This window comes from Lissotriton helveticus, chromosome 2_1 (genome assembly GCF_964261635.1).
Source record: "Lissotriton helveticus chromosome 2_1, aLisHel1.1, whole genome shotgun sequence".
NCBI lineage: Eukaryota > Metazoa > Chordata > Amphibia > Caudata > Salamandridae > Lissotriton > Lissotriton helveticus.
The window spans coordinates 363,084,283-363,104,777 of NC_136059.1; the positions used below are offsets into that span (position 1 = coordinate 363,084,283).

The 20,495-nt window shown below is 45.1% G+C and overlaps 1 protein-coding gene across 1 annotated transcript in view; it reads left to right on the forward strand.

The window, feature by feature from the left end:
- WDR70 (WD repeat domain 70) overlaps positions 1–20,495 on the forward strand; it is a 1,775,496-nt gene that overhangs the window by 1,615,058 nt on the left and 139,943 nt on the right. Inside the window, exon 16 of the mRNA XM_078674977.1 lies at positions 5,397–5,559. Coding sequence (XP_078531103.1) covers positions 5,397–5,559 — 163 coding nt within the window. The remainder of the gene's footprint in view (positions 1–5,396; positions 5,560–20,495) is intronic.

Below are 20,495 nucleotides of genomic sequence, written 5' to 3' on the forward strand. Positions count from 1 at the left end.
GACACCTTGTGGTACTTGTTCTATGTGGAGACTGTTGTTGGTTGTCAACGTATTTGACGTTTTTTTTTTTAAACAACCTGCAAACCACAATACGAAATTTTAATCTCCTTGTCATACTTTAAATTTGCTGCGCTCGCAGGCAGGGAGGCATACCTGACTCTTCAAAGGAGTGAATACGTCGTTTTTCACCTTTACACTTTGTGGGCTGAAATTACTCTCGCGCGCCCTTCGGGGCCATCATTCTCGCTTGCCTGTAAGAGGAAAGACGGGCGTTTGTTTAAAGTGTCCCGTATTTCGAGCAACTATCGCACTTTCACCTGCGACTCCGTCTCGGCGTCTTACCTGTTTGTTTGGAGCTTCAAGTTCCACTGGATCAATCGCTAGGTATAGCGGCCATCTTTCAGTGTGTTTTTATGCACAATGATTTCTTGGGAAAAGACGGCGGCCATCTTACAGTGTAGTTTGCCATATTTTAAGCGACACAATTTCTATAATCTTGATATTTCAGATAGAGTATTTAGCCCAGTCATGGCGCTATCGAATTTTAAAATTAGATAGGCTTCTTTTTTCAACAATATTTTTTCGACATCAGTGCTTCTTTGTCGGTGATCGGTTGTGAACAACACAGACCATCTAAAGTCATTTTCTCCGTGTTGTTTATCAATAAAGTGATCGACCATTGGGGCGGATGCGACTTTATTTTTGATTCTTGATCGGTGCTGAGTTATTCGCACATTAACTTGCTGGGTAGTTTTGCCTATGTATAACTTTAGGCAAGGACATACAATGCTGTATACAACATTGCGTGTTCGACAGTTGGAGAACCCTACATGTTTCCATTTAACATTTTTGTGCTGGAACTCTTTGCCCTCTATTGTACTGACACATGACACGCAATTTCCACACTTATGATGGCCTTCGTGGGTTTCAACCCCCATTGTGACAATAGGTCACTTCTCAATTTGGGTAAGGCTATGTCTGCCCGAATCACTTGTTGGCCAATACTTCTGTTTCTCTTATACGCGAAAAGCGGACGAGGAAAAGGGCACTCTAGGTTTTCCAACAGGTGCCAATTTCGTAGTACCATCTGTCCCAACTTATTGGTGTCAGGGCCAAAGGTGGTTACACACACGAGTCTATTAAGTGCCTCCTTCTCTTTTTTCTCTAATAGGCACTCTCGAGGTGTGTATCTTGCCCTCTTATAAGAGTGCTTGAGCAGTTTTTTTGGGTAACCTCTATGCTTCATTTCCTCACAGAATTTTTCCGCATGTTGGTCAAAGTCTGTTATTTCCGTGCAATTTCTCCTTATTCGGAGTAATTGGCCATAAGGCAAATTAGCCTTCAAGTTTCTCGGGTGAGCACTCTGATGGTGCAAAATTGTATTGCGGTCAGTCATTTTCTTAAATAGGGAAGATTTTAGGGCCCCTTCTAGACATGTGATTTCAATGTCCAAAAACGTCATTCTGGCACTACTCGAATCAATGGAGAATTTAATATCCTGGTATTTTGCATTTAGCCAAGTGTGGAACTCCATCAATTCGGTGTGGCTCCCCTGCCACAGGAGCCACACGTCATCGATGTAGCGGTACCACTGTTTGATATGTGCCTTGTATGGGTTATTGTTGTCCACAAACCTTCTTTCGTATTCCGCCATAAAGAGGACAGCCATCTCAGGGGCATAAGGGCAACCCATCGCGGTCCCCTTAATTTGCATAAAAAACTGGTCATTAAATTTGAAGTAGTTTTTTTTTTAAAGTGCCACTTCCGCCAGTTTTAAAATGAATGAAGTTGGGACCCTATGTGGTCGCTCTCTAGCTTCTAGGTAGAGCTCCATCACCTCTAGTGCTTCCTCCTGAGGTATCTGGGTATACAATGACGTTACGTCCATTGTTACCATAAGTTCAGACTCAGGGTCAAACTCGGTTTTCTCGACTTTTAACAGAAAGTCGGTGGTGTCTCTTAAGTACGATTTTACTGTACTGATAAATGGTTTTAGAAAGAAGTCCACATACTTCGCAATGGGCTCCAAGCATGAGTCACACCCAGAGACGATTGGGCGTCCTGGGGGATCTCTTTCATTTTTGTGGATCTTTGGGAGAAAGTATAATATGGGAGTTCTTGGAAATTTCTTCACCAAAAACTCACTTTCTTTAAGTCCCACAAACCCTTCTTCTCTTCCTTGCCTGATGATTTCGGCAATTGTGCCCTGGATTCCTTTCACAGGGTCCTCCTGTAGTTTTCTGTACCACACTGTATTAGAAACTTGTGATGATGCCTCAGCTAGGTATTTGTCCCTAGGCCAGAGCACCACCGCCCCGCCTTTATCGGCCTGCTTTATCACAATAGACGAATCGTCTTTGAGGTTTTTTAGTGCCACCCTTTGGTTCTTGCTAATGTTTTGTTGGATATATTTTTTGCTTTTTTCCAACTTAGTAATTGAAGACAACATTGTTTGTTCAAAGGCGTGGATCTGCTTTGGAATGTTTTGACTTGGGACAAAACTGGATCGATTTCGGAGACCCGTTGTTTCATTATCTGGGCTAGAGGGTTGATTCGAGAAAAAGACCTTGAGTCTAATCTTTCGGCAAAACTCAATCATTTCGAGTTTTGTTTTTGTGAAATCAGTATATTGGCTTGGGACAAATTTGAGTCCGAGGTTTAATACAGACTCCTCATCTTTTGTCAAAACCTTCGGGGATAAATTTACTACCGTGGTGGGGCACTCTACGATTTGTAATAATTCCTTCTGGTTAGCATCTCCCATTGGGGCTTGAATCTCGCCTTTGGTTGCGGACCCTTTTCTAAAAAAGAGACCTGTTTTTTGGCTGTATTGCCTCGTGTCTCTGATCCAGACGAGTCAGAGGACGAAGTCTCTGAGAAGGTTTTGAATCTATAACGGGACCTGCCCTGATAAATATCACCGCGTATAGGCACATGTATATATACTTATATAGGCACTTATATATTTGAACGGCAAGGTGTGCTTATCACCGTGAGCAGCGCTGCATGACAAAGTGCTAGATGAATGCTCCCGAATACCGATGTGCCCATCACTGGGTGCAGGCACAGGCCTATCCAAGATGGCTGCTAAGACGTGAGCGTAGGGGCTCGCGTAACATCCAGAGGCTGTCCAAGGAAAATGCAGCTAATGATGTCACAGGAGCCAATCATGCAGCATCTTCGAACGTCAGACGCGGGATCCCCTCACAATACAAGACCTGCTAAGCCAGTGATGTCCTCCAGCAGGAGTACACAGTCTTGGGCACAAAAAACGTTGGTTAGCTCGCACAAGTAAGTCGCTGCGCCGAGCTATGAGATTCACTAAACTTGTATTCACAAAGTAAATATAAGAAATGATATGCTAGGGATGCTGGTGGGGTTCCACTCAGATACACCTTCACTGTACTGCCACAAATACACAGTCTTCCTTGATAATGGCAAAATGGCAATCGTCACCAATATTCATGTGTCAATTATCATCTGAAGAAGTTTGGTACTTTCATTGGTAATTTATTTATGCCCCAGACCTTAGCACTGTCAAACAGCAAGCGGAGAAAGGACATCAACGTCCACCCTCCAGGTCGTCTCTTCTCGAATCCCCATATCATTACACCCCAAACATTGCACCCTACGCCTGTAGTGTCCAACAGGCGAGGGAGGGAATGATAAAAATACTTCAGAACATAGAATGTACACTAACCCCTCAAGAACTGAACACAATACTTCGCTTGATCCTCTCCATAGTATCTGATACAACAGAACAAGATATTCTGATCCAATAAGTAAGTGCAATTGGACTAGCTGAGTATTTTCTGAGACACATTTAGATCTCTTTTAAGTCTACATACTCAAGCAGTTGCCGTGACCCCTTGTTGAAGAGAGGAGCATCCATTCTCTTATGATGGTTGATAGATTTTGTCCCTCTCCTAATTTGCTTTAACCTATGTATAGGGATAATAAGTTGTTTTGGTTTGAAGGCATTATCTCATGCCCATGTGACCATCCTCTGCTTAAGTTTGCTCACAGATTCTCTGATTGTATTAGCCTGCTAGGAGAGTGCCTTCTGCCGTCCATGATTTAATGACCTTAAAACATCAGAAACTGACTGAAGACAACACTTAAGTTCCTGATTCATGGGAGTGATCTCTCGGCCTGGTCAGACAGCCTTTGACTAAATATTATGGACACGCTTCCTACTTCTAACCCCAAAGCCAAAAACCTAAGAGTTGGCTTTCAATTGCCAGTCCCATAAAGGTGCCTTCCAGCAGTTGCACCTCTAAGAACGGTCTGTTCTGCTACTCCACTGGTTCTGTTTTGGGTCCACCCCTACCTTCTTTTGTAGGATGTCCCAAAAGTCGAGAGAGTAGTTTTTCTCTCAATCTTTACAAATAAATAATGATTGTCCAAATGGCTTGAGTATCATAGGCCTGCAGAGCTGACTTGTCTTTACACCTTGGGAAATTTAACAGCAATTGATCTTTTCCTGTTTCTACTCTGTTTTTTCGTTATATAACTATTGTTTTTTTCATCTTTTTTCTGCTTATCTATTATTTGTTCTCATCCATCATTTTCCCATACAAACTTTGTAGTGACATTTAGATGGCACAAAATAAATAAAACATAAGTGGGTATTTGTAGAAATGGGATATTCTTACACGTTTACCCAATACACCCGCCCCCCATTTAATCTTCTTCGAAATTGGTACACACTGGTCCTCTATACATGTATGCCGTGGAAAATGTTTTCTGTCTTTTCTTCTGAAATACACAAGTCTATAACTTCATCCAGGCCAGCCTGCTTACTTAATGGGATAAACATTCCCTTCCGTGATCACTCTAGTTCAATGGCACGGTTGTTGAATATGTTCATCCTAACTAGCTCATCTTCCAGGAAGGCACCACTGGCATATTAACATATTTAACAGCATGGGCTCAACTCTACATGGAAAGGGACTTTGGCTCTATGAAGGAGGCTTGGGACTACTGATTTCCACATTGTTGACGCTCTCACCGCATGCTATAGTACTTAGCATGATTTAAGGCAGCGTTGTGGCAGAGACCTGGTGCAGTTATCAATAACCGTCATATATACAATGTAACACGTTTCTGCCTAACTTCTTATTCTGTTAGCCAGCCGTCTTTTACCAGCACAAAGTTCACAAGCATTTGGTGCTCAGTTTGCAAGTCTTAATGGTAACCACCCAATGAAGTAATGGGTATGCATTTTACACAGATGTGAGACATTTGCAGTTGCGCAAGATGTATTTTTTTAATGTTTCCTTAAGCTGTTATCAATCGATAAACAGCCTCGTATGATCATTCCCTTCATTTCATTTACCTAGCCTTCAATTTATAACTGCTGTATGAGACCTCTGTTTAATCATTTTATTTTATAGGTCGCGGGGGCCGTGTTGGAACACATGGGGGTACCTTATCCTCTTTCATTGTCAAGAACATCGCCCTAGATAAGACTGACGATAGCAATCCTCGTGAGGCCATTTTACGTCATGCAAAAGATGCTGAAGAAAATCCATACTGGGTCGCTCCAGCATATTCCGTGTAAGTCTGCAAATCGGGCATTTAATCTGTAGATTTAAATAATTTGTTTAATTTAATGAGACCGATTGTAATTTATTTTGTATTAATTATCTGGTTTGAACTGAAGGTTTCCATCACTTCCCCTATTTTTTTATCATTGCATATTTTCATGATTAATATTGTGTAAGATAATAAACAGGAAAAAGAGAGAGAAGCAATACTTGCTCGTCTTCCTTTGACTATTTCTATCAAACAACAATAGCAAGTATTTTGTTTACCCTATATATCACCCTTTGGAGTCTCTCACTTACAGAAATGCAGGGGGAACCTTCAACACTGGGTTTCCACTCTGGAAGCCGAATGCCTCCAAGGTGTGCTTCAAACCTGATTACAGAGGAGTTGGTTGTTGGTTTTTTTTTGTCAAAAACTTTTTATTGCAACTTCAAAGAATTAACAACTTGCGAGACTCAATTCAGCAGTACAATAAGCAAGAGCGTTAATTATCTAAATTTAGAACACAGCTTTCTCACAAGTACTCGGTTAGGACGAAAGCAGTTGCAGATTCAAATGTCCTCTTAAACAGTTAGTTCAATGTACCATCACCATAATACTGAATGCATCTGCCCTCCATTCACACAAGTTCACAGTTTAACAAAAAAAACACCTAACACCACACAAAGCAAAACAAACCCGTGAGGAGTAACTTATGTGGACTACAAATCAGAGAGATCCAATGGGTATGCAGAGGTGGACCGTGCAAGGAGTGGGGGGCAACTGGGCCCACATCCAACCCACCCCCGGCCCGGGCAGGAGAAGACGCCTGAGTAGAGTGCCTGGGTATCTCAAAGGTCCCAGGGCCAACAGTATATAGCTTGGGGACTTAGGTTTGGAAAGATAAGTGCATGTAGTCTGGCACCACAATCAAAAAGTGGCACACCTTCCGACAGGTAAGCCACCAACAGGCTCCAAATGTAGTAAAATCCTGTATAGGCATCAGCCATTATATCTGCCTTTCGGTAAAGCGCCAAAGCACGCCACAACCGAGCATTCCATTGTGAAATTGAGGGGGGCTCCGCCTTCTTCCATGCCGCTGCCACTCCCATTTTGGCAGCCCCTAAGCATAGCCCCGGTTGGTGCCTCAGACAGGGATCGCGTACCCCCAACAGGACATGTTCCAGGGAATCAGATATTGGGTAACCTAGGATCTTACTGATCTGAGCAAGGATTTCCTTCCAAAAGGGTTGAATGGCAGAGCAATCCCACCACATATGGCGGAAATCCCCCAGTAATCCATAGCCCCTCCTGCACTTACCCAAAGCATCCGGGTAGAGGGTATGGAGCCTCTGGGGATATAAGTACCAATCCTACATTAATTTATAATGGGCTTCTCTAAGAAACATGGATCTGTTAAAATTCCCAGTATCTTTATAGAGCGAACCCCATTGTTTCTCGGTCAGAGGTGTCTCTAGCATAGTGTCCCAAAAAGCTGTGTGTCTTGGGGCAGCCTTGGACCTGATGTATGTAAGAGCGACTAGAGAAATGAGATACATCCCCCTTGACGTGCTCCCGGATTTCACAAAGCTCTCTATAGGTAATAGTTCTCGCATGGCAGCCAGTCGCATCTGTGGCTGTAGCAGCCAGTGCTTCTGTTGGAGATAATGGTATTTTTCTGTCCCTGGGAGATTAAACGCTGTTACGCAACCCTTGAACCCCTTGAAAGAGCATAGGCGCCCCGTACATGTCTGATATCTTCAAACAGCATTTCTCCCTCCATTAATCATAAGGACCCTCTGATTAGGGTGCGGGAAAACCTGAGCTAAACTGGATGGGTGTATAAGGGGACAGAAATGTTGTTAAGGGTAACGTCTTTATGACCACATCCCACGCATGGAGCATGGTAGCTGTAGGTGTGCTAAGATAAGCATTCTTTGGTCTGTCCTCTTATGTATGAGGGGGACCCATACAGTGAGGGGAAATTTAAAACCCAGCAGGAACTGGTAGTGGGGGGAAAGGACTACTCTCTTGGAAGTGTTTCTACATATAAGGCTCAAACACAAGATTAGGGCCAGTGTCCCTGGCTTCCCCATAGAACTGCCCACTCTGGAGGTCATCCACTCGGCGTTGAAAATGTCAGGGTGACACATGCTGTTTTACAAATTTACCGAACTGCGCTGACTGAAAGGCCACAAGCGATGCACGGCATCAGAGAAAAATGGGATATTGACTTGAGAGAACCACTTACTGATGAGCAATGGGTCTACTATTGCTCGCAAACAGAGGCCATCACTGCAAGCAGCCGATTACGCATAATACATTTCAAGTTTTTGAACAGAACCTACTATACCCCTACAAAACTGCACATTGCTACCTGCTACCCTGCTGGACCCGTGATCGAGCGTACTCGCACAGCGCCTGGTATCGTAGCCGCAAAGCGCTATTAGTGCCCTTCCTGCGCCGCATTGCCAATTTAATAATAACATAGCCTGCTTGTTGGGAATTCGAAATTGTACAAGCTGATTGCTTTCTGTGCAAGTTGGCGCTGCATTGTTTGATCTAATTGCCGTAGCCTGATATTGTTTAGAATGCCGGTCCTCGGCTGTGCCCCGTTTCGCTTTATGTTTCGGAAGCCATTTTGATGTTGTTGTCCACTCCTGGCCTGTGTCTCCTCCCCGCTCCCGCCTCCCAGCTGACCCTCCCTCCCACAGACAGAGTAAGCTCGTCCCTCCTTCCCCGCTAGCGCTGTGACCACCTGGGCTTGCCACGAAGCGGTCGCTCACCCACGCTCCCACGCTTGCTGCCTGATTGTGTGCCTCATTGCTACCTGCTACCCTGCTGGACCCGTGATCGAGCGTACTCGCACAGCGCCTGGTATCGTAGCCGCAAAGCGATATTAGTGCCCTTCCTGCGCCGCATTGCCAATTTAATGATAACATAGCCTGCTTGTTGGGAATTCGAAATTGTACAAGCTGATTGCTCTCTGTGCAAGTTGGAGCTGCATTGTTTGATCTAATTGCCGTAGCCTGATATTGTTTAGATTGCCGGTCCTCGGCTGTGCCCCGTTTCGCTTTCTGTTTCGGAAGCCATTTTGTTGTTGTTGTCCACTCCTGGCCCGTGTCTCCTCCCCGCTCCCGCCTCCCAGCTGACCCTCCCTCACCCCGCCCCCTCCACTGTCCATATATGACAGATGCTTTTGCGCGCAGCGTTCACGCGCAGCGGTCGCGCCCCATGCGCGCCCCATGCGCGCCGGAGGTGCGCCAAAGGTAAGCCCGTCTACGCCCGTCCGCGCCTGGACCGCGCCCAGCGCCAGACCCCCGCAAACCGCACTCCTCCCGCATAACGTATGACGCCGCCACCCTCTTAGCCCTTAACCCCGGACGCACACCACAATGCTACGAAGCTGCCCCAGGACGCACCCACGGTCCCTTCGCCTGCCACTCCTGCAAGTTCGCCTGCATCAAGACCCACATCAAATCCACGACCTCCAAACACAGCTCCGACTCTAACCACCTGAAATGCATCCTGCTAAACACCCGCTCGGTCCACAGACACGCCACAGAACTCTGGAACCTACTCGACACTGCGTCACCGGACATCGCCTTCCTTACAGAAACCTGGATGAACGCATCATCAGCACCCGACATCGCCATAGCCATCCCGGACGCATACAAGATCATCCGAAAAGACCGTACCAACCAAACAGGAGGAGGCATTGCCATCGTTCATAAGAACACCATCAAAATCACGACCAGCTTCGACGACTACCTTGCAACCGCCGAACACCTCCACTTCCAGATCCACACCGACCCCAGGACCACACTTAGAGGCACCCTCATCTACAGACCACCAGGAACTCGTAAACAATTCTGCAAAGACATCACTGACTTCATCAGCCCACATGCCCTCCCCTCCGAGAACTACATTCTACTGGGAGACTTCAACTTCCACCTGGAAAAGAAAAACAACTGCAACACCACCACCCTTCTGGACAACCTGGCCAATCTCGGACTCAAACAACTTGTTGACACCCCCACCCACTTAGCCGGACACACGCTCGACCCTATCTTCACCTCCAGCAAACACATCTCCTTCAATCATACCACAGCTCTCCATTGGACGGACCACAGCTGTGTTCACTTCAGCTACAAAACTACCACGACTCACAACCCCCCACAACCTATTCCTCAAAGAAACTGGAACAAAATCACCACCGACCAACTCATCACATCGCTCAACCAAAACCCTCCAGTCCTCTCATCAGACCCAAACGAAGCTGCCACCAAACTCAAACAATGGATCACTCACAGCGCTGACGAATTAGCACCCCTAAAAAACCACCAGATCAAACAAGGTAGCAAAAAGGCCCCCTGGTTCAACGATGACCTCAAGAATCCCAAGAAACTATGCCGTACTCTCGAAAAAACATGGAGAAAAAACCCAACCACTGACAACCTGACCACCTTCAAGAACGCCACCCGCAAACACCACCAATTGAACCGATCCACCAAGAAATCAGCTTTCAAGGACCGACTCGACAACAACGCCCACAACAGCAAAGAACTATTCAACATCGTCAAAGAATTTACCAATCCCACCGCAGCCTCAAACGACATTACTCCCTCCCAAGACCTCTGCGACTCGTTATCCTCTTTCTTCTACAACAAAATCGCCGACATACATAACAGCTTTAAGAACATTTCGAAAGAACAGCCCACCTCACCCACCTCCAAAACCAAACCGCTCTCTAACAACCTTAACGCCTGGAACCCAATCACCACTGAAGACACCATCCGCCTAATGAACTCCATCCATTCAGGCTCGCCAACCGACCCCTGTCCCCACCACATCTTCAACAAAGCAGACTCCATTATCGCACCCCATCTCCGTGACGTCATCAACTGCTCCTTCAACTCTGCTACCTTCCCAGAAAGCTGGAAACACGCCGATCTCACTGCCCTCATGAAGAAGCCCACAGCTGACCCCTCTGAACTTAAGAACTACCGCCCCATTTCCCTCCTCCCTTTCCCTGCCAAAGTCATTGAGAAAACCGTCAATAGCCAGCTTGCCGCCTTCCTTGAATCCAACAACTCCCTCGACCCCTCACAGTCCGGCTTTCGAGCCAAACAGAGCACCGAAACCGCCCTCATTGCAGCGACAGATGACATCCGAACGCTACTGGACAACGGAGAGACAGCTGCCCTCATCCTACTCGACCTCTCCGCCGCCTTCGACACAGTCTGTCACAGCACCCTCATACAACGCCTCAGCAACATTGGAATACAAGGAAAAGCCTTGGACTGGATCATCTCGTTCCTCGCCGGGAGAACCCAGAGAGTCCGACTCCCCCCATTCAAATCAGAGGCCACCAAAATCATCTGCGGAGTCCCACAAGGATCATCACTCAGTCCCACCCTCTTCAACGTTTACATGAGTCCCCTCGCATCCATCGCGCGACAACACAACCTCAACATCATCTCCTACGCTGACGACACCCAGCTGATCCTCTCCCTCACCAAAGACCCTAACACCGCCAAAACCAATCTTCATGAAGGCATGAAAGAAGTAGCCGAATGGATGAAAAACAGCCGCCTAAAACTTAACTCAGACAAAACGGAAGTTCTCATCCTAGGATCTTCACCCTCTGCCTGGGACGACTCATGGTGGCCATCGGCCCTGGGCACGGCACCCATACCCACAGACCACGCACGCAACCTGGGCTTCATCCTAGACTCCTCCCTCTCGATGACCAGACAAGTTAACGCCGTCTCATCCTCTTGCTTCAACGTACTCCGTATGCTCAAACAAATCTTCCGTTGGATCCCCACCGAAACAAGGACGATCACCCGCGCACTGGTCACTAGCCGACTGGACTATGGAAACACCCTCTACGCCGGAACCACAGCCAAATTACAGAAAAAACTACAACGCATCCAAAATGCATCGGCCAGACTCATATTGGACATCCCTCGCCAAGCTCACATTACCGGCCACCTGAAAGACCTCCACTGGCTTCCCGTCAACAAGAGAATAACGTTCCGTCTCCTCACCCACGCTCACAAGGCCCTCTATAAACTAGGACCCGAATGCCTCAACACACGACTGTCCTTCTACACACCCACCCGCCAACTAAGATCCTCCAACCAAGCGCTTGCCGCAATTCCGCGCATCCACAGATCCACCATGGGAGGAAGATCCTTCTCCTACCTGGCGGCCAAGACCTGGAACTCTCTCCCCACTCACCTCCGCCTCACACAGAACCACATTTCCTTCAGAAAGGGACTTAAAACCTGGCTATTCGATAAATAATGCACCCCCTCCCTCAAGCGCCTTGAGACCCTATGGGTGTGTAGTGCGCTATACAAATTTCCGAACTTGAACTTGAAATTCAATTTGAGGGAGGATGATCGCTGCTGGAGATGCCGAAGGGAGGGTACGGGTTTCCTGCGCCTCTAATGGCACTGCCAGGTGATATGCAAATACTGGGGAGAGGTGCTGGAGGCGCCATCTAAAATGGTTGGCGCTGCTATCTCATTCACCCCACTGCTGGCACTCCTGGGGTACACAGCTAATATTCAGCAACCCGTTGCATTGGGCTAACTGTTGGCTATGCGCGAACTGGCGTGCATGTGGGGTAGGGGGTGAGCTCCCAAGTTTAAGGAATGGCTCTCCGACTTCATATACTGCAGAGACCAACTAACGCCATATGCTGATCTCCTGCCGATGTCGTCCCGTCCTAGAGACATTTGGGAGCCATTAATGGAGTACTTAAATAACACTAATGAATAATGTCATGTATGGCCATGTATACCTATGCATACATACTGAAGAATGAGCTGCTATGTAAGGCGAGATGGACATGGGGCAGATTAAACCCCACCACACTGCTTTCTGTTCCATGTAATATTAGACATAATAGTCAAGGATAGATGTACTGTGTTTGATCAAGTAGAAATCAATGCTAACTTATGATTACGCTTTACAATATGTGTCATATACTGAAACTTAGGTCAATGCATAACCAGCAGACGACGGTGTCTTTGTATATTATGATTTGACCTTTTTATTCCTCTTACAAGATATAATATGCAATGTCTCTCCAATGTTCTTTCTTCCAGACCGTATGTTTGATTAAAAATGCAATAAATACATTTAAAAAATACAAAACTTCAGTTCCGTAAATAACTCCCTACCTACCGGTATTGGGAAGCCTTGAAAGAGATAGAGAAGCCACGGCAGGGCATTCATCTTGACCGCGTTGATTCTACCTCGCCAGTTGATGAACGTGGAGCCCCACCTCTTAAAGTCTGCCATAAGCTATTGCAGCAGTGGTGGGAAACTGGCTTTATATCTGATGGGTTTGGGGTGATTTTGATGCCCAGGTAGGTTATATTCCTGTGGGCGCATTTAAATGGCGATGACGCCGCTATTACCGGCATTTCCCTCTGAGGAACCATTTTGTTAAGTAAGAAGGGTTTTGACGGGTTAATTTTGAAGCCCGCTACCTTCTCAAAGGCACTAAGCTCACACTGGATTGCTGGAAGAGACAAACTGGATTCTGTGCTGGGTAAAAGGACATTATCTGCAAATAAGGATATCTTATGTTCATCTGAACCAAATGTAATCCCGTATATCTCTGGGTTGGCCCAAACACGTGCCACAAGAGGCTCTATGCATAGCGCAAAAAGCATGGGCGATAAGGGGCAACCCTGGCGCGTGGCCTGTGTGAGATTAAAAAAGTCTGAGGCCACCCCATTAACTAGGACCCGGGATCTTGGACAGTGGTAGTTCGCCTGCAACATACCCAGAAAAGTGTCCCCAAACCCAAACCGTCACAGGGCACACCTCAAGAAGGACCAATCGACTTAGTCAAAGGCCTTCTCTACGTCCAATGATAATAAGGCCGTCGCGACGCGTTTTTATGTGCTTTCTCCATCAAGTGTACAATTCTGCACAGGTTGTCGTGTGTGTCGCCCCTTAATAAACCCAGACTGATCCGGGTGGCTCAAGTCTAGAAGCAGCTCCTCAAGTCTGCTGGCCAAAATGTTTTAATACAGTCTAGAAACTAAGTTGAGAAGTGCTATAGGTCTGTAAGAGGAGCATAGTTGTAGATTTTTGCCTACCTTAAGGATGTGTGTGATAAACGCTTCACTTGTTCTATAAAACACTGCGCTAAAGACATCAGTTTCTGAACCTTCTCATGCATTATGGGTTGGCTGAGAGATTCGTTGGCCTCCGCAGAGACCTGGGATAGTTCAAGCGTGTCCAGAAAGTGGAGCTGGTCTTGTTATATTTCATATTGGTACCCTGATATAGGTCAAGGGAACATCGTACACTTTCCCTACATCATCATATGAATGAGCCTTATAAGGACATAACTCCAAATAAGGACAGACTGCCCTGTATGGACATAACGCCTTATAAGGACTGTAGCCTTTTATGGACTAAACCTTTCACCTTGTTCCATGCCAAGGGTGGGTTTTTCCCAATCGATATTGCTTATAGGTCATCCTTAGCACATATGAATAATTTATGAGTACACGCTCCAGGAGGTACATTTCACCTCGCACATCGACGCACAAGGTTTAATCCCCAACGTCATCCTCATACCGAACAATGGGGAACATACACACATAGACTGTATAAATACAGCACCTCTTTCTATCAGAAAGCAGGAGGGAACTGAGACTTCAAGGCCGACACACTGACCAGAAACACTGCAGCTTCGGCATGACATCGCTCCAGCTGACAGTGGTCTGACAGTCCCTTGCGGGGTGTCCAGCTGAAGTCCAGGACTAAGTCCCACACTCTCACTATTCAGGCATGGGGGTTCAACTAAATCCTAGTGGGATTCTTGGTGCTTAGACTTAGGCTCTTAGACTTAGGCTCTTAGACTTAGGCTCTTAGACTTAGGCTCTTCGACTTAGGCTCCTTCGCACCTACTCACTTGATAGGTACACTTAGGTTCATCTAGACAGGCATCTTAGGATTACACACTTTATTTTATCAATGCATTTTATATTCATGTATGTGTTCATGACTATTGCAAAATGGTCGAACAATATTATTTCTTTTTATTCACTGTTCTGCTGGTTCTATATCACTGCTACTGTGTTACAGTTGAGTGCAAACAAGTTACAACTAAACAGTAGTAAATCAGAAATGATCTTGTTTGGAAAGGCCGAGGAATTCTGGTCGCCGGATTGGTGGCCCCAGGAACTAGGCACGTGTCCTCTTCCCAAATCATCTGTACGTAATCTAGGGATCACCATTGACAATTCCTTGTTCTTGAAACCCCATGTTAATCAGGTATTAGGGGTCTGTTATGGGATTCTGCGTACTCTTCGCAAAATCTTCAAATGGCTACCCACGGAAGCAAGGAAACCACTGGTGCAAGGTCTTGTTATTAGCCGTTTAGACTACGGTAATGCCTTGCTTGTAGCTTTGAATGATGATCTGCTGACCAAGCTCCAGATTCTTCAGAATACGGCAGCAAGGCTGGTCCTAAATCTCCCTCGGAGAGCTCCATCTGCCCCGAATCTTCGGACCCTCCACTGGCTTCCAATTTGTCAAAGATGCCAATTTACAATTCTAAGTCTTGTTCATAAGTCAATGTACGGGGCTGGTCCACATTACCTTAAAAATAAACTTAAATGGTACTTACCTGGTAGAACTTTTAGGTCATGCTCCAAACCTTATCTTGTTCAGCCCCGCATTCGAACCTCACGTAATAAAGGTCGCGCCTTCTCATATCTTGCCCCCTCTCTATGGAACAAACTACCCGAACACATTTCCTCCACAACTGACCACAAATGTTTCCGCAAGAAACTCAAAACTTGGCTTTTTCCTTAGTTGCCTCTAGTCACGGACTGCTGGCTGATCTACTGTCTTCGTTTGCTGCCAGTGCCATGAGACCTCACGGTGATTTGTGCGCTATATAAGAACGTTTGACATTTGACATTTGACATGACAGTTGTAGCAGCACCCTTATTTTACATGAGAAGAACAACGGTACAATAAATTCTTATTGTAAACACGCTCAACTCTTTCTTCTGTGTATCTCTCTGAGAGCAGAACAAGCAAGCACGAGTGACTGGGTGAAAAGTAGTATGTTGTTTCCATGAGTCTGAGGTTATTATGTTCTGAGGTTGCCAAAAACTAATCTCTTTGATAACAGGAGATTCTAGTGGCACTGCGAGCTAGCTAATGCGAAAATATAGGCTGACCTATTCGGTGGAGGTGTACAGAGCCATTTTGCCACCAAGCCTACAGTATATGTTATCCGAAAACAGCATAGGTCGTGCATGAAAGGGTACTATCGGAACTACACTACATGGCGCCCAAGGTGTCAAACATGGTTTACCCAACGTGGTATATACATGTTGCACTTGCGCAACAGTAGAATCTGAGTAGCTCAGTCGTGCTTATTTTCAGAGACCCTACTTACAAAACCCTCAGACGTCTGGAGTAGGTGAGAAAAAACTATGCCACAGTTGAGTAGGCGAGATATCCTATGAATTGGCTGTTGGTTAATGAAGCTTGAAAGGAAAATTCCGAAAATTGTGCTTAAAACTTTGCATACAAACCTTTTTCATAATTCCCTTAGACAATAATTCCGTGTCTTAAACACGATGTCTGTCGAAAACGGTGATTTAAACCCAATAGACCTAGGACTTAATCAGTCTGGTGAGGAAGATGTGAATGCAATACATATTGCACCCAAAGTAAGACAAACTTTGACAGTTAAACATGTCAAACATGGTTTATCACCCAAAGGAGGTGTAGTAATATTCGTGATAGAGGCACACAAAGATTTTAAAACAGAGGTATCCTACTCCTGGGTTATATTCCCACAAGCAGATGCTGTAATAAAAACTTTTCACTATTACAAACATGAAGAAGTTCCAGCGGCTTACACTCCGTTTAAGGAGATTGAGATTCCGCTTACTTTCCAGGAACATATTTTCAGTTTTTTTATTTTAATTTTTTTATTTTACAGAGTTTTATATAGCACAAACTTGACCCGAATCAGGTATCCGAGCGCTTTACATGGTACCAGTTGCATTACATGAGGACACATTCATTTTTGTTAGGCACGGGGAGATGAAGTGATTTGCCCAGAATCACAGGATTTTCAGCGTCATTGCCGAGACTCACACCCAGTTCCCCAGGTTCGAGGTCGACCGCCCTAGCCATTAAGCCAACTCCTCCCCCTCTCTGCTTGTTCGGGTTACTAATCAGACCTAGAAAATACAAATCCATCTATGGGTTCGCTGAGCTGGCATACATCCTGGCAAAGAAAAGAATCACCATGGCTTGGAAGTTTTCTGCAGTGTAACATATATCTACAAGAGCAAGGCTTGGTCCTTTAGGAAGACCAGGAGCAACATGGACGATATTAGTGACCTATGCACCACATCCAGACTTTGACATAATGCCAGGTGATGAACTACTTGTTCAAATAATAGAGTTGATAAAACTCTACAGAAACATGACACACTTTGTCTTAAGGACAAAAGCGGTCCAACCTACAGTAATTACGCCTACTGCAGCTCTTACACAGAGCACTAGTACTAAAATTACCCCACAAACATTACACGCGGTAATGGGCAAAGTGCCCACAAAACAAACGTGAAGAAATTCCTTTCTGGGTAGCTTAGAAAATAACTCAGTTAGAAGCAGTATTCCCATATACAACACCATTTGAAAAACACAGAATATTAACAATCTGCTTGCCCATGGGGATTACACCACAGTTAGAGGATTACACCTCTTGGGGTACAGTCTTTTCTGCCATATATACCAGAATTCATGGTATTCCTTCATTAGCAGTAATACCAGATGTATTAAGACAAAGGCAAAATGACTATGATCAGAACCTGCCCTAAATGTAGGGATGAAGTTCTTAAACAACTACGACCAGGTATCAGCCGTAATACTAGCTAACATTAAAGGGAAAGCAGCATCAGTGGCAATCCGCCAACACCTAAAGGAAGTTGGCCAGTTATTACCGGGGGCTGAACTACCCAAAATAATTGAAACTGCGTATGCAAAATTAGGCAGGGATAGTTTGGGGGGAAAAGCTTTAAAACCTCAACTACAGGGCATTCCTGAAAAGGACAGTTCTAAGCAGACACCTACTTCTTTTAAAAAGAAGTGGTATAATAAAAAAGAAAACTCTAAGGACAAGAGATCTCAGTCCGGAGGTAGGTCTCCTCAGCAGGAGCACTCTGAAAAGAGGTACAACCTTAGGAATAGGGATAACATTAGAAAACCTGAGAGGTATCAGGATACTGATACACGTTCCTCTTGTTCCTTTCAGGGCTCGAAGAAAAGCTCCAAAAGGGAACGAGGGTCAGAAAATAGAGAGGAGCGCACACAGTCCAGAGACAAACAGCACGCTCAAGACTTTACTTCTAAAAAAGAAGATAAGCAAAATCCCAAACCTCAATTTAAGGAAAAGAAAGTTACGGGTCTGAAAATCAGACATGCCCAAAATTCTGAGGACACACTTCTGAACGGGGAATGGGCTCTGACAATGCTAGACAGTGCGGCAGAAGTAACAATAGCTCGCCTGTACCTGAAGGAATTTCTGGTGACAGCGGAGTTGAATGATTATGTCATGGTGGAAACACCAGACACCAGGGTGAGCGTCCAGATGGAGGGGGACAAGCCCAGGAAAGTAAAAGTCTTTTTTGGAAGAACTTATCATCTGGTTATGACATCCTGTTAGCAGAAGTAGATTGGCTGCCTGCATTCGTAATGGAGTGCCCCAGGGGAGTAAGTATAATTTTTCCTGCATTTTCCAACAACGTTCCTGTTCACCTTAAACATACATATGCACAGGGGTGGGCAGTAGCCCAAGCTCAGGCATACAAAAATCACGCAGGGAGGGATGAGAACTCAACCTACCACGTGATCCCGTTAAAAGATTCACCTAATTCTTAGATGCAATAACCAATAAACCAAGAAGCTAAAAAGTAGGTCAGGGAGATCTTAGATCAACTTGAATACCAGGGGGTCATTAAAAAATGTACCTCTCCAATGAACAATCCTTTGTTTCCTGTCGCTAAACCCGACAATACATATCGTCTAGTTTTAGATTACAGACATTTAAACTCATGGACAAAGACATTTGCTGTCCAAAATGCACATAGTGCCGCATTAATGAATAACAGTGTGCGGAAAAAATTCAAAACCACACTTGATATCTCAAATAGATTTTTCTGCCAAAATATAGCATCTGAAAGCAGGTATCTGACTGCATTCAGTGCTTTGCGGTCTTAACAACTATTTTGTCGACTAGCACAAGGGTTTAAAAACAGCCCAGGTGTATTTTCAGCAAGAGTGACAGAGTTACTTGAAAAAACTGATGACCTATGTGGATGATATTTATCTGACAGACAACTTAGAGAGGCACTTGACCAGGGTAAGCACCATTATTATGGGATTTGCCAGAGGGCTACAAACTTAAATGTCCTATTTTTGGGATATGAGCTGTCAAGTGAAGGCAAATGCCTGGCAGCTAACTTTTTAGAAAAATGTGCGCTGCTCCAGCCTCCAAAATCTTTTTTAAAAATTACAATCTATACTAGGATTTCTATATTTCGGCAGGACATTCATTTTAGATTACACAGAAAGGGTAAAACTTTTCTATGACTTAATAAACCTGACTTTTCAGCCAGAGATTGGACACAAGAACATACTCATATTCTTTGTTTACTCCAGGAAGACATGATTGCTTCCAAACACTTACAAACACGCGTAAACTTACGCCACTTAGTGATCCGAATAATCGCGGGTCAAAGCGGGTACATTTATTTGACCTTTAATGAAGGAGAAACTGTATCAATCGCTTACAAATCACACCTGTACACGAATGCAGAAATGCGTTTCACTTCAACAGAAAAAATCCTGACAGCAGTTCTGACTGCTTAGCAAGAGAAAGAGCACTGGCTCAGGGGAAGCGCATTATTGTCGTAACTTCGGTACCAGCTTCCCAAATGCGAAAGCGTTACATCCAAGATGAATACAATGGGCTAACTCTCTTACTGCAACAGATGTTAAATACAGATTTGATCCAAGTTTAAAAACACAAGCATTCCTGTAATATGAACAAGAATATCCTCTACCAAATGAAATCTTGCCTCTAGATCAGTATGAATATATTATTTATACTGACGGATCTGCGCAACCGGCTATAGCAAGTAAGCAGCAATATTTTTCGGCATGTGCTATCGTTAAAGGTCGCATTCATGATGGCAAGTTCTATCCTAGTTGCACAAAAACGCAATCTCTAGGACACTGCACGGCTCAATTGTCAGAATTAAAAGAGCTAATACTGGCACTTGTAAATACGGATCACAAATTCCCCATAATAGTCGTGTGTGATTCTTTTTACTGTGTACAGTCGTACAATGAATACTAATAATCGGCGAGACCCGGTTCCGAGGGCCGATCAGGTTTATCGGCGGGAGACTGGCGTAGTGGGCGATGTGCCAAAAAGCGCTGTCCCCCCCTCCCGTGGTCTATGGGGTGTAATACCACCCCCTGTGAAGTTTTAATTTTTCGTCTCTTTAACTAGAGACTGGAGGCTATTTGCTCCCACCCTTGGCTGGTGTAGCGCTCCCCTCGGTTTTACTTCACAGACACAATTTTTCACTTTCACGGCCCACGGTCGGATGGGCCTTAGCGTGCCTAGACCGCCGGGGTTTACACTCTAGGTCCTGACGAATGCCAGGTCAATATACCATATCGGCTGAAACATGTTGACCAACCACATTTTCACGTAATGTTATTGGTACAAGACCATCCAATTAGTTGGCCTTGTTCACCACCACATTTCTTAAACCTTGTCCTTGATGATCACCTATTAAATAATTTTTGATACATCCAAGACAATTTTAAACCACCACCTCTGACACTATTCACGTCACCTATCACATAGCCCTCCTTCCTCACAA